At 51.3% G+C, this 11677-nt stretch overlaps 1 protein-coding gene across 1 annotated transcript; it reads right to left on the bottom strand.

Annotated features, from left to right (window-relative positions):
* Positions 1-483: 483 nt before the first annotated feature.
* LOC102431574 (DLA class II histocompatibility antigen, DR-1 beta chain-like) lies at positions 484-9973 on the bottom strand. The gene is made up of 6 exons (XM_006108217.3): positions 9848-9973; positions 4473-4742; positions 2264-2545; positions 1491-1601; positions 1027-1050; positions 484-749 (listed from the first exon to the last, which is right to left on the bottom strand). Exons 1-6 carry the CDS (start codon positions 9945-9947, stop codon positions 736-738), a joined length of 801 nt encoding a protein of 266 aa, XP_006108279.1. The 5' UTR covers positions 9948-9973; the 3' UTR covers positions 484-735.
* Between the last annotated feature and the right edge of the window lie 1704 nt (positions 9974-11677).

The raw sequence follows: 11677 nt of genomic DNA, 5'->3' as shown, positions 1-11677 counted from the left end.
ATATCTTTACAAGTGGCCTGCTTTTCCTTTCTTTTTTATAAAAAAATATTTTTTTATTGATTTCAGAGAGGAAGGATAGGGAGAGAGAGATAGAAACATCAATGATGAGATAGAATCATTGATTGGCTGCCTTCTCCAGCCTCCCACTGAGGATAGAGCCTGAAACCCAGGCTTGTGCTCTTACTCGGAATTGAAAGGTGACCTCCTGGTTCATAGGTTGACACACAACCACTGAGCCACACCAGCTGCGCTTGTCTGCGTTTCTTATACTTGCTGTCCCCTCTCTGAATCTCAGAGGAAAGGAACCTGTGTGCTCGTATTTGAGAAACACCGACAGAGGAGACCACCGTGTTCAGGTCCATGGCAGGATCTCTCCAGGCTCAGGAAAAGGCCGATTACAGGAGTGAAAACTCATGAAAAAGCAGGGAAGGAACAAGGAAACATTTTCTTCCTACTTCTTGTCCTTGAAGCCTGTGAGGCAGATGATTTCACTCCATATTTAATTGAGGAACATTTTGTAAAGAAATGTGGGCCGAGGTGAGCCTAGGTGCTCAGCAGACAGCGAGGGTTGAACACACAGGGACAGGGAGGGATGGAGCTAAGGTTCTGCAGTCAACACTGGGGCCTCCAGGTCCAGGGTGAGGAGGAACCAGCAGGGAGGAGCGGCTGCAGGATCTTCAGGCTGTGAAGGGGTTTGGACAGAAGTTCTCTCCTGCCCCTGTCGCCATGGTCACCTCAGCTCAGGAGTCCTGCAGACAGAGGACAGTGCTGTTCCCAGGCTCAGCAAGCAGGAGCGCTGCCCTCCCAGGCCTCCTGCTGTGGCTCCCAAGTGAGAAGAAAAGCTCTAAGGCCACAGGAGCCAAAGCTGCTTTAGAGCTGCCTCTCACCAGGCGGGAGGAGACTGCAGTGTAAGCAGCCGCCAGAGCCACACCCAGGCTCCCCGCTATCTGTCCCCTGGCTCGTCCCCTGCACCTTCTGCTCTAGGGAAAGCGAATGTGTCCCTAAGAGAGGATTAAAGAGCGTTACCTGTGGGCTGAAGTCCAGAGTGTCCTGGGAAGAGAAGGAAGATGCCACTTAAAAGATATGAAGGTAAGTGTGTCCCCAAACACAGGGTCCCCGCCCAGGCCAACTGAGCTTCTGTAGCAGCACCCCCACCTGCTGACACCAGAGCAGGGACAAGAGCAGAAGCCGAGAGCAGTGGCCCCAAAGCCGTCACATCCAGTGTCATTAGGGACCACAGGGCCTGCTCCTCCATGTAACCCAGGATCTGCACCCAAATCCCCGTGCGTGTTAACCCGTCTCTACCCCCACAGCCATGACTCCTCATGTCTCCACCCTAAGAATCGGGAGCTGGTTATTTCTGCATTTCCAGGGAACATGAGATCCTCAGGGAAAGGGGCTTCTAGGGCGTTGCCATACCCAGAGCTCACCCAGCAAAGCCCCAGTTCTCCCCACCGTCTCGGGGCCTCGGCTGCCAGCAGGCTCCTCACCTTTCTGAGCCCTGAAGTAGATGAGCAGCCCCGCCCCGAGGAAGAGCAGCCCCAGCACGAAGCCCCCGGCTCCACTCAGCACCTTGCTCTGTGCGGATCCAGTCTGGGCCCCTGAGAGAAGAAGCTGGTTTCAGTGGTTTTAGCCAAACCAATGTCTCTAATGGAGACCCTGGGATTGAGAGCTTGGGGTGGCGAGGGGAAGGGTGAGGCAGGGAGGGGAGCTGCCATAGAAGAAGCAGAACAATAGCCATTTCTGGGAAAGAGACTGAGGTCACACTGAGCAGGTCAAGGCCCAGGTACTGGCCTCAGGTCCCCTCACTCCCTACCAAAGGCCACTGCTTCGGCCTCTGAGGCTGCGGAGCCCGGGGCTGGTGACCTCCAGGACTTGGCCCGGGTGACAGAGCCGCAGACGGCACAGCAGACAGGGCTCTCCCGCAGCAGGAAGGTCCCCACGCTGTGGAGGATGCGCCTCTTCCCAGATCACAGTGGGCAGCTCAGCGCAGGCAGAAGCACCGCCCAGCCCACAGGGGATGGTGCCCAGGGACAAGGGGCACCATGACGGGGAGAGTGTGGGAAATTCAGAGCAGGGCAGGCATGGCGGCCTCCCAGGGCTATGGGTGTTCACAGAAGTGATCACAGGGCTACCCTGTGGCCTGTGCAGAAGGAGAGACATGAGCAAAGGAAAACGGAGTGTGGGTAGAGGGGACCCTGACCCTCAGGGACAAGCAAAGGCTCCTGTGGGGGGAGGCATGTGAGGTCAGAGGTCGTCTCACTCCATTCCACGGTGACAGGGCTGGTGCTGCTGGGGTGCCGCACTTGGCAGGTGTAGACCTCCCCGCTCCGGGGAACTGTCTCCAGCATCACCAGGGTCTGGAAGGTCCAGTCCCCGTTCCGGATCAGGCCCGTGGACACCACCCCGGCCTCCTCTTCCTGGCCGTTGCGCAGCCAGCGGACCTCAATGTGGCCCGGATAGAAGTCGTTCACGGAGCAGACCAGGAGGTTGTGGTGCTGCAGGCGCTGGGTCTTTGCAGGATACACGGTCACTGTGGGCTCAGCTGGGACAGAGAAGGCGGAGGGAGACGTGAGCAGGACAGGCAGGCCCTTGGTGGCTCCCTTTCGGCCTCGTCTCCAGTCCCAGGCTCCAGGCCCACAGGCCTCCCTCAAACCCGCCCTGTGGCCCAGCAGGAGGTAGTGCCATGAGCATTAATTCTCTGCCTACAGCCCAGGCCACTGGATTTGAGAGATGCTGAGGAAATTTGGGGGATTTTTCATATCTGGAAACAGTTACTCATTGTTGAATGAAGTGTTTACTAATCTTTGCAAGGCACAGAGTGTGTGAGTTCCAGTGTGATTTCTGGAGCAGGGCTGCCTGGTCACATCCAGGCTGTGCCTCTTACTGGCTGATCCTGGGAGATCCTCTCTGCTCAGCTCCTCACCTGCAAAGAGGGTGATAATACTAACTCACCGCTTAAGGACCTATGAGGACCAATGGGCCTGAAACATGTACAACAGCAGCTGGAATGTAGCCGTCACTGCATGTCAGCTGTTTATCACATATGGAGAGAGAACATAAGGAAAGCAGAGGGAGAAACTGGGGAACAGCTTGGGGAGATGGGGACTCAGGGTGTGAAGTCCTGGGAATGCGATCACACCTGAGAGCATAGAGATGGTCCCCCTGGAAGCAGGAAGGACGGGGATTCCCTAGCTCCGGGGCTGAGTCCTGAGGGAGAGGGAGGAGCAGGGCAGCATCATTATAACACTCACAGTGAAACTCACTGAGCAACCCGCTCCTTCTCAAAAGAAGCCGACCTGTTATTGGGATTGTTGACATTTTATAATTGTCTCTCTTTTCAATTTGACATTTGAGTTCAGGGCAGGGTCTGGAACTCATTAATACGTGTGCTTCCTGCCTGAAACCATGCTCATTAAATACAGTTGAGGAGGAGGAAGAGGAGGAGGAGGAGGAGGAGGAGCCTGAGGAGAATGAGGAAGAGAGGAGAAGGAGGAGGAGGAAGAGAGATTGAGGAGGAGGAGTGGCCTGGGGAACATTTTTACAGTACCCCAAAGGGGTAGATTTAAGATTTTGATGGCAAGTCATTGGTAGCAACTTTACAGTACATTTCATTAAGTTTAAGTTTTTTAAATTCTTAACATGGAAAGTAATAAAACAGAATGAAAACAGAAGCCAGGAGCTGGAGAAAATGCTGAATCAATGTTAGCAAAGTGTCCATCTTGCTGCCTAGAGAACCCGGAAAATCACTGAGAAAAAGGCCAGGATCCCAGGGATGACGGACAATAGGCCATTCCTAGAGCAGGAACAGCCATTACCCAACATGTACGTGAAAAATGTTCAAGAACCTTAGAAATCAAAGTAGGATAAATTAAAAATAAAAAAACAAATTTTCAACTGAGATTTGGCAATATTGAAAAAAGATTTAACAAAATAGAATGTTAGGCAAAATGTCAGAACTCTAAAAAGTTAACGTAATTACTTAAATGCTGTCAGCCTGTGTGGATGTGACATCAGTGTGTTAAGTAACACAGTTACAATTAGACCCTGGCTCACCATCACCCCCTCTGTAAACACAGGGCCACTGAGGGGGAACAAGACACTGAGACCTGAAAGGAGCTCAGAGAGGCCAGAGGTGCCTCGGAGGCCCCGCCCCTCACACCCAGCCTGACCCTCCGCCCAGGGACAGGCTTGTGCACCCAGCACCCCTATTCCGGGGGCTCAGGGTCAGGGGGGTTTAGCCAAGACAGACCGACTCCCTCCTCCTACCTCCCCCTCCCTCCCCGCTGCTCCCCAAACCCTCTCCTGGCTGGGCACTCCCGGAAATGGGAAATGACCCTACACAGGACAGGACCACAGGGTCCCCACAGCCGCCCTCAGGCCCCTCATGGGTGGGTGCTCCTCACAGCCCTGTGTGCGCCCCCCCCCTCCACCGCCCCCTCCGCCGCCCCCTCCGCTGCCCCCGCGCTCACTTTGCTGAAGCACCAGGAATCCCCCAAACACCCCATAGTTGTGTCTGCAGAACCTGTCCACCGCGGCCCTCATCCGCTCCAGGAGGTTCTCCTGGCTGTTGAAGTCCTCCTCTGCCGGCCGCCCCAGCTCGGTCACAGCGCGGTGCTCCCCCACGTCACTGTCGAAGCGCACATACTCCTGCCCGTTGTAGATGTATCTGTACAGGAGCCGCACCCGCTCCGTCCCGTTGGAGAACTGACACTCGCCCTTCTGCTGATGCAGGAAATGCGCTGCGGGGACAGGAAGGACCCCTCACGCGGGTGAGACAAGATGGTGACGCCGCCCAGTGCTGGGGGCCCAGGCGGTGGGGACACAGGACCCGGCACCCCCACTGCCAGCGCCCGGGCCCCTCCTCTGGGGCTGGGAGACCGCAGGGCAGGGAGACCCCTGGGACCCTCAGCCACTGGGGACCCACGGGGCTGCCCCGCGGGCTCCGGGCTCCAGGCTGGGCGAGGACTTGTGCCATCACCGCCTCCTCCTAGACGCCCCCCCCGCTTACCCCCAGCCTTTCCCTTCTCCACACCCGCCTCCTCCTGTCACCCCCTGGGCAGGGGACCTCGCGCCAGGCCCCAGCTGCCCGGGACCCAGGCAGGTAACCAGGCATCGCCCTCCACTCTGCAGCTTAGAATTCACCAAAGTGCCCATCACACCCAACCACAGGCGCATCCACACAGGAGGGAGATGGCAGGAAAGGGGGCGCCTGGAGCAGGGACCACAGGGTCCAAGTCCCATCAGGGGCGGGGCCAGGGCCTCTGAGTGACAGGATGTGGGGGAGGGTCGCTGTATGTGGGGGAGGGGGCACATCTCAGGTGAAGGCAATGCCACCTGCAAAGCCTGAGAGAACCCATGTGCCTCCTGGGAAACCAGAGAACAGGCTCTGAGCCCAGACAGTGGGGTCACCGCGATGCATGACTCATGAAGGAGAGGCGTGGAAGGTCAGCAGAGATGCAGTGACCGCAACTCATGACGTTCTGAACATCGCAGAAGGCAAAGTAAAAATCAACATTGTGAACATCAATTGATTGAATGGATTCAACAAGAAAGTGCTGACTTTGTGTAACTGTCTAGTTTTTTCTTAATAAACCGTGAAGAGCTGCATTGGACGGTGCATGTGTATAAAGTGTGAGTCTAGACTTTTCAGAAACAGCCGGTATCCAGCAGTGTTCTCACCCTCACACTATTGACGTTTGGACCAAATGATTCTGTGAGGTTGGGGTGGGTGTTGTGTACACAGTGGGCTGCACTCGGCACCCCCACCAGTTGTCAGAGAAACACCTATGTGACAGCAGACATGGCTCCAGAAATTGCCAGAAGTTCCTGGTTTGGGAAGAGGAAGGGGTGGTGAACCATCTGAAAAGTCTGGGGTGAAAATGTCACTGTTGATGATGCAGCAGCTGGGAATCGCAATAAAAATTTAGCCAATATTGTGTCTGTGGAAAGGCTTGGTCTATATGGAATTTATATTCTTTAAGAATCTGGTCCCAGTGCAGACTATTTTCCAGCAAAATAAACTTGTTCAGGACCAAGATCTACCCATTTCTTTGCCTTGTTAACCAACCACTGGCCCACTGCTTGTCTATAGGAGCAGCTACAGCCATGGCCATTTGATTCCTGTTCAAAGTCCCAACTAATTCACTTTCTAACCGCCTCCTGCTCCCAGTAATACCAGGAGGCATCAGGTTACCAGCCTTGGCCGGATGTGGACTCTCATTTCTATAGGCAGGTCCCTCAGAAGGGGAGCAGCTGAGATGACCCCCTCACATAGACAGATTACAAACAGGAGCCGGTTTCAGACTTTAGATGGAGACCTTCACAGAGAAGTGATGGCAGAGGGGAGGGCACTCTGGTCAGACTCAGTCTATGTAACTTTTCACAAATTCTCTAGCACCTTCCTGACACCTGAGAAGCTGAATATAAACATGTGTGAGTTGCTGTTCACTGTAGCCTGTGTAGTTAGCACTATCAGGCCATGCTCATGGGCCCAACTGAAAGGCCTCCAGATAAAGCAAATAAAAATACTCAATTCCCAGTTACCTTTGGATTTCAGATAAATAATTGTTTTTTCTCTGACATTCAGCTTAAATAGAGTATTCACTCTTTCCTTTGGCAAATCAAGCCCAACCGCTGATGGAATCCGAGGCGGAGGAGTGCTCTCAAACTTCCTTGTGTTCCTCACATGCCCACGACAGTCTGCACATAGTGTGAGCCCATAGGAAACTTTTCAAGTTGTAAATACAAAATGGATGTAAATTCCTCCTGTATATTGGAACTAGCAGCCCTTGCACCTGCTGCCCCCAACCCTGAGACACACGCTGGCCCATGGGAACATCAGAAATCTCAGCAGCAAGTCAGACCCAGCCAAGCCCCTGTTCACAGTGGGGGTGGAAGCCCAGGCTCTAGAATGAGGAACCTAAATTAGAACATGAGCTCTCCCACTGGGTCAGATTGTAACACCCATGGGCCTTTTGCTTTATCTCTAAAATAGATTTAATGATACTGTATTCCTCACAGGATGTTGTTAAGTGTGGAATTAAATAAAGATTCTGGTGCTGATCATATAAGCACTTAGTAAGTACCCTGCTATTTTAATTCTTATAACTCCTCGGAATGCAAGCTCACAAGATCTTTCTACTATTCCTTAGCTTCCTAGATCACATAATGTCTCCATCACCATTTGACAATTGTCTTTAATTAACTTTATCACTAAATATCATTTGGAACACAAGGACAGAAACATTGGTCTCTGTATATAACGGGATATACATGCACCTAATATGAAAGGACTATGCTGAGGTAGAAGAGAGGAACTTTCTAGATACTGAGACCTAGACTATGTCACCTGGCTCTACAACTAACCTTGTGACTCTGGGTAAGTTACTTAAACTCTCTGAATCAGCTCCATGGGTCATTACATTTGTAATTGCTGCAGGTGAGACAGGATGGTTATGAGAGTCACACACTCAAATGCAGGCCTGGTGCACAGTAACTGCCCATGTGATGCTGCTCCATGCCGCAGGGACCAGATTTGTCTTGTCGATGACTCCACCCTCATCCCCAGGTGGTGACTGTCTGCTCTGGTCACTAATAGACAGTGGCTGTGGAATTGGTGGCTTTCATAACAGTCACCTCTGCCTTCAAGGTCACTCCAGTGGCTCCTTGTGAGAACTGAGCATCTCTGGTTCTCGTGTCCCCCAGGTTCTCTTCAGGCTCCTTTGTTCTTATGCTTTAGGTCCAGCTGACTCCCTGAGCCCAGCGCACAGTCTCCCTGAGGTCGCTGCTCAGAGGCACCTGTAATCATCCCTCACCTGTTCAGCTCCCCGTCCCTCTGTTCAAAGGTTCTAATCAGGTTCCATCTCATACACTCCACTGACTGCGAACACCACGTTCACCAAACCCAGTGCCCACTTCTCTGCATGTCCTCACTTCCCTGCCTCCTTGCAGTTCTCACCACACCTGGGCATTCCCTTCTGGAAAAATCTACTTCCCCTCACTGCCCTGCATCACCTTCTCTTGGTTTTCCTCAACACACTGCACCCCTTCTCAGTGTCCTCTGGGCTCAACCCTTGGCATCTTCTTGTTCTCTCTCTCTCTCTCTCTTTTTCTCTCTCTCACTTTCTCTCTCACTTCCTCTCTCTCTCTCTCTCTCTCTCTCTCTCTCTCTCTCTCTCTCTCTCTCTCTCTTTCTCCCCCCCCCTCTCAACTTCCCTGGAATTTAACACACCACATGTGTCAATGATACAAACACAAACAACTCCTGCCCTGGTCAGCCCTGAACTCGAGGCTCCTGTATTCAACTGACCTCTTAGCAGCTCCACACAAATGTCAAAAAATCATTTTAAACTTACACAAAACCTTTATTCCTAACCACTCATATATACAAGCCTAAGCGACCATGAGGACTGAACAACTGGAACGACCGAAATGACCGGTCAACCAGTCACTATGATGCGCACTGACCACCAAGGGGCAGATGCTCAATGCAGGAGCTGCCTCCTGGTGGTCAGTGCACTCCACAGCCAACATCCCAAGGCCAGCCAACCTCCTGCGGTCCCTTCCCTCATCCCTCCCCCGATCCAGCAGGCCCCGTACAGCAGCCAGCAAGCCCCATTGGGACTGGGCGACACAGCTCTGATAGGCCCTGATTGCCGTCCAGGCCTAGAGACCCCACCTGTGCAGGATTTCATGCACCTGGGCTCGAGCTCATTAACAAGTCGTGGAAATATCTCCCCCAGATCTGCTCACGTCCCCTTTCCCACTGCCTTTGCCGCACACACTAATGAAGCCCAAGCCCGTCACCTGGGCGCTCTTCCATGCTCATCAAGGGCCCCTCTTGTGAACCCTGCAATCCAATCTCCCCTGGTAGCTGGGATTATTGTTTTTAATAAACATCCGTGGGCGCTCCTGTAACCCTCAGCAGTTCCCATGTCTCTTCAGATAAAATTCAAACTTCTTACCCGCCCGTCAGGGCCAAATATGATTTGTCTCCCGTCTTCCCCAGCCTCTTCCTATGTCAGTGTCACTCCCCAACTTGCTCGCCTGCTGCAGCCTCGCTAGCCTTCTTCCTGCCCCTTCAACACCCAAACACATTCCCACACTGTGGCCTCTCCCTCTCCCTCTCCCTCTCCCTGGGACACTTGTCCCCTAGATCCTCTCATGGTGGATTCTCTCATCATCGAGGTCTCAAATGTCTCTACATGTCACTTCCTCAGAGACAGCTCCCTAATCCCTTGAACTGATGTCAGGTGAATCCATGCTCTCTGTCCCATAACCCTGAGGTGTCTTTTTTAAAGCAATTATTGCTCTGAATTTTTTCTTTCTTAAGGGGCTCAGGGAGAAAGGAAAGGAGATGTTGGTGAGGCCCCTTGATATATCTCACATCGTAGGGAGAGGCACCAACATCACAGATTCTGCTGAGGACAGAACACAGGGTCCTCAAAGAGAGACCTGCTAATTCCTTTGACTCCCCATAAAATGCCAGAGAAACTTTCCTTTGAGGATAACTCAGTACAATAAATGGAACACTGGGCGGGAATTAGTCTGAAATCATTATTTCTCAATCCTCTCAAGACCCCGATGGAAGGGGACACAGGCTGGGGAGGGTTTACTGGAGGCGAGGTGAGAAGAAACGGCTGAGATACATGGAACCCCATGCACATCTCATAGTGGCGAGCACCAGCCTTCTTTTGTGCTGGAAAGAATCAGGATCCATATGATAAAGGCAGGTGGCCACTGAAGAAAATGCCACCATTTTCTAAGGGACATGGCCTGGACACAGTGACAAAGCTAATTCCCTTTATTCCTCCCCCACAACAGCTCACCCCCAAGGTGCACTTACGTGGTGTGTCCCTGGCCTGAGCCAGGGGAGGGCTCAGTGCCATCAGCATCACCTTCAGAGCGGCCATCCAGGAGCCTCCGGGGAGCCGCAGACACACCATGCTGGAGCTCAGAGAGGACAGGGGCAGGGAGCAGGGGGGTCTCACTCAGTGAGGACTGTGACCCTTCTCCACCCACATCCCCAAAACACCAACTGAGGAACTCATTTCTTTGTTCCTGGATTGGGTCATCTCAGTACTGAGAACCAATGAGCATCAGAGATGAATAGCATCACCAGTTGCTGGTCAGAGATTCAGTAGGAAGTTCCTCTTCTGGAACTTAGAATTTCCTCCATTAAAAGCATTTCTTTGATTTAGTGCTTTGAAGGTTTGGTCTGGTTGTGTCAGAAACACTGTGTTGGGCCCTATTGTGAGGCAGCTCTGCGCTGTCGGTGATGAGCACACAAGTTGGAGCCTTTGGGGAGCATTGGTCTCTCTCACTGCGGACAGAGTTGTTCTGCAAATGGATAAGAGTGTTCTGGGAGCTGATGGTGAGAGAAGTGATTGCAAGTTAGGAGGCCTTCAATTTTGTCCTATTTTTAAAAAAGTCTTTATTGTTGAAAGTCTCACATAATTACCTATGTCCTCCTTTGCCCCATTGACCTCTTTTAGCCCTCCCCCGCCCCACCCCCACCCCAGGCCCTCACCACCCTATTGTCTGTGTCCGTGGGTTATGCATACACATGTACAAGTTCTTTGGTTGATCTCTTCCCACACACCCACCCTCCCCTGCTTCCCTCTGAGGTTTGACAGAATGCTCTGTGCTTCTGTGTCTCTGGATCTATTTTGTTCATCAGTTTATTTATTTTGTCAGATTCCACATATGAGTGAGATCATGTGATACTTGTGTTTCTCTGAGTGGCTTATTTCACTGTTGTACCTGAACTTAGTGATACAGATTTGGGGAAATGACTTAACCTCTCACAGTTAAAGCCACTGTGATCTTTCAGGTGTTTCAATACTGGGAAAGGCTGTGATTCTGTGGACACCTCCAGGGGCAGTTCCCTTAGTAACTGATGATGTGACATGGTGGTAGCTGCTGATTGGAGAGCATAATTGGTGACTCTTTACAGGGGGGAATGTCACTGACTGAAGGAAAATGAAAGTTATTCAATAATTCATCCTGAGTGAAATGGTTTTTCAGGTTTATCCCCTGGTGCTGTTACTGAGCTCAGGGCACCTCTGGAACACACTTGGAGAAAGGGTAAAGAACATGGCATCCATGAAGGAGAAAAATAAAAGAACGAAAGGGCAGTTGAAGTACTGAGGAAGAAATCACTAAGAAATTGTTTAAAAAATAATAGTATGAAGTGATATGAAAAAATAGCAAATAAAGTTTCAAAACATATAATAGAGAACTGAAATGCAAAAATATGTCACAATATATATTTATATACTGTATATGAGGCCCCCAGAACCATACAAAATGCAAAACATTCACTGTTAATAACTCATTCTCTAATTGCCCCCCTTAAAAATCAAATTACCCCCCTGTGAGGCATATGCCCCACGTTGGGAACTACTGTCTTAAATGTTCCCATCACTAGAAAAGTTTACAACTACGTGTGGTGTACATGTCACCCAGACTTACTGTGGTGGTCATTTCCAATATATACAAATATCCAAACTTTACATTGTACACCTGAAACTAATATAATGCCATATGCCAATTATACCTCCACATAAAAGTGAGTAAAGTTTATTGATCAATTTTGAGCATTTTCCTCTGTACCAGGATATACAGGGGCTTTCTTTGCATCAGATTTTTGTTTAATTCTCACGTCATCTAGGTG

This window comes from Myotis lucifugus, unplaced genomic scaffold (genome assembly GCF_000147115.1).
Source record: "Myotis lucifugus unplaced genomic scaffold, Myoluc2.0 scaffold_1914, whole genome shotgun sequence".
In the NCBI taxonomy this organism is placed as follows: domain Eukaryota; kingdom Metazoa; phylum Chordata; class Mammalia; order Chiroptera; family Vespertilionidae; genus Myotis; species Myotis lucifugus.
Note: the sequence above shows the minus strand (reverse complement) of the source record. Positions and strands in the feature narration are given on the sequence as shown.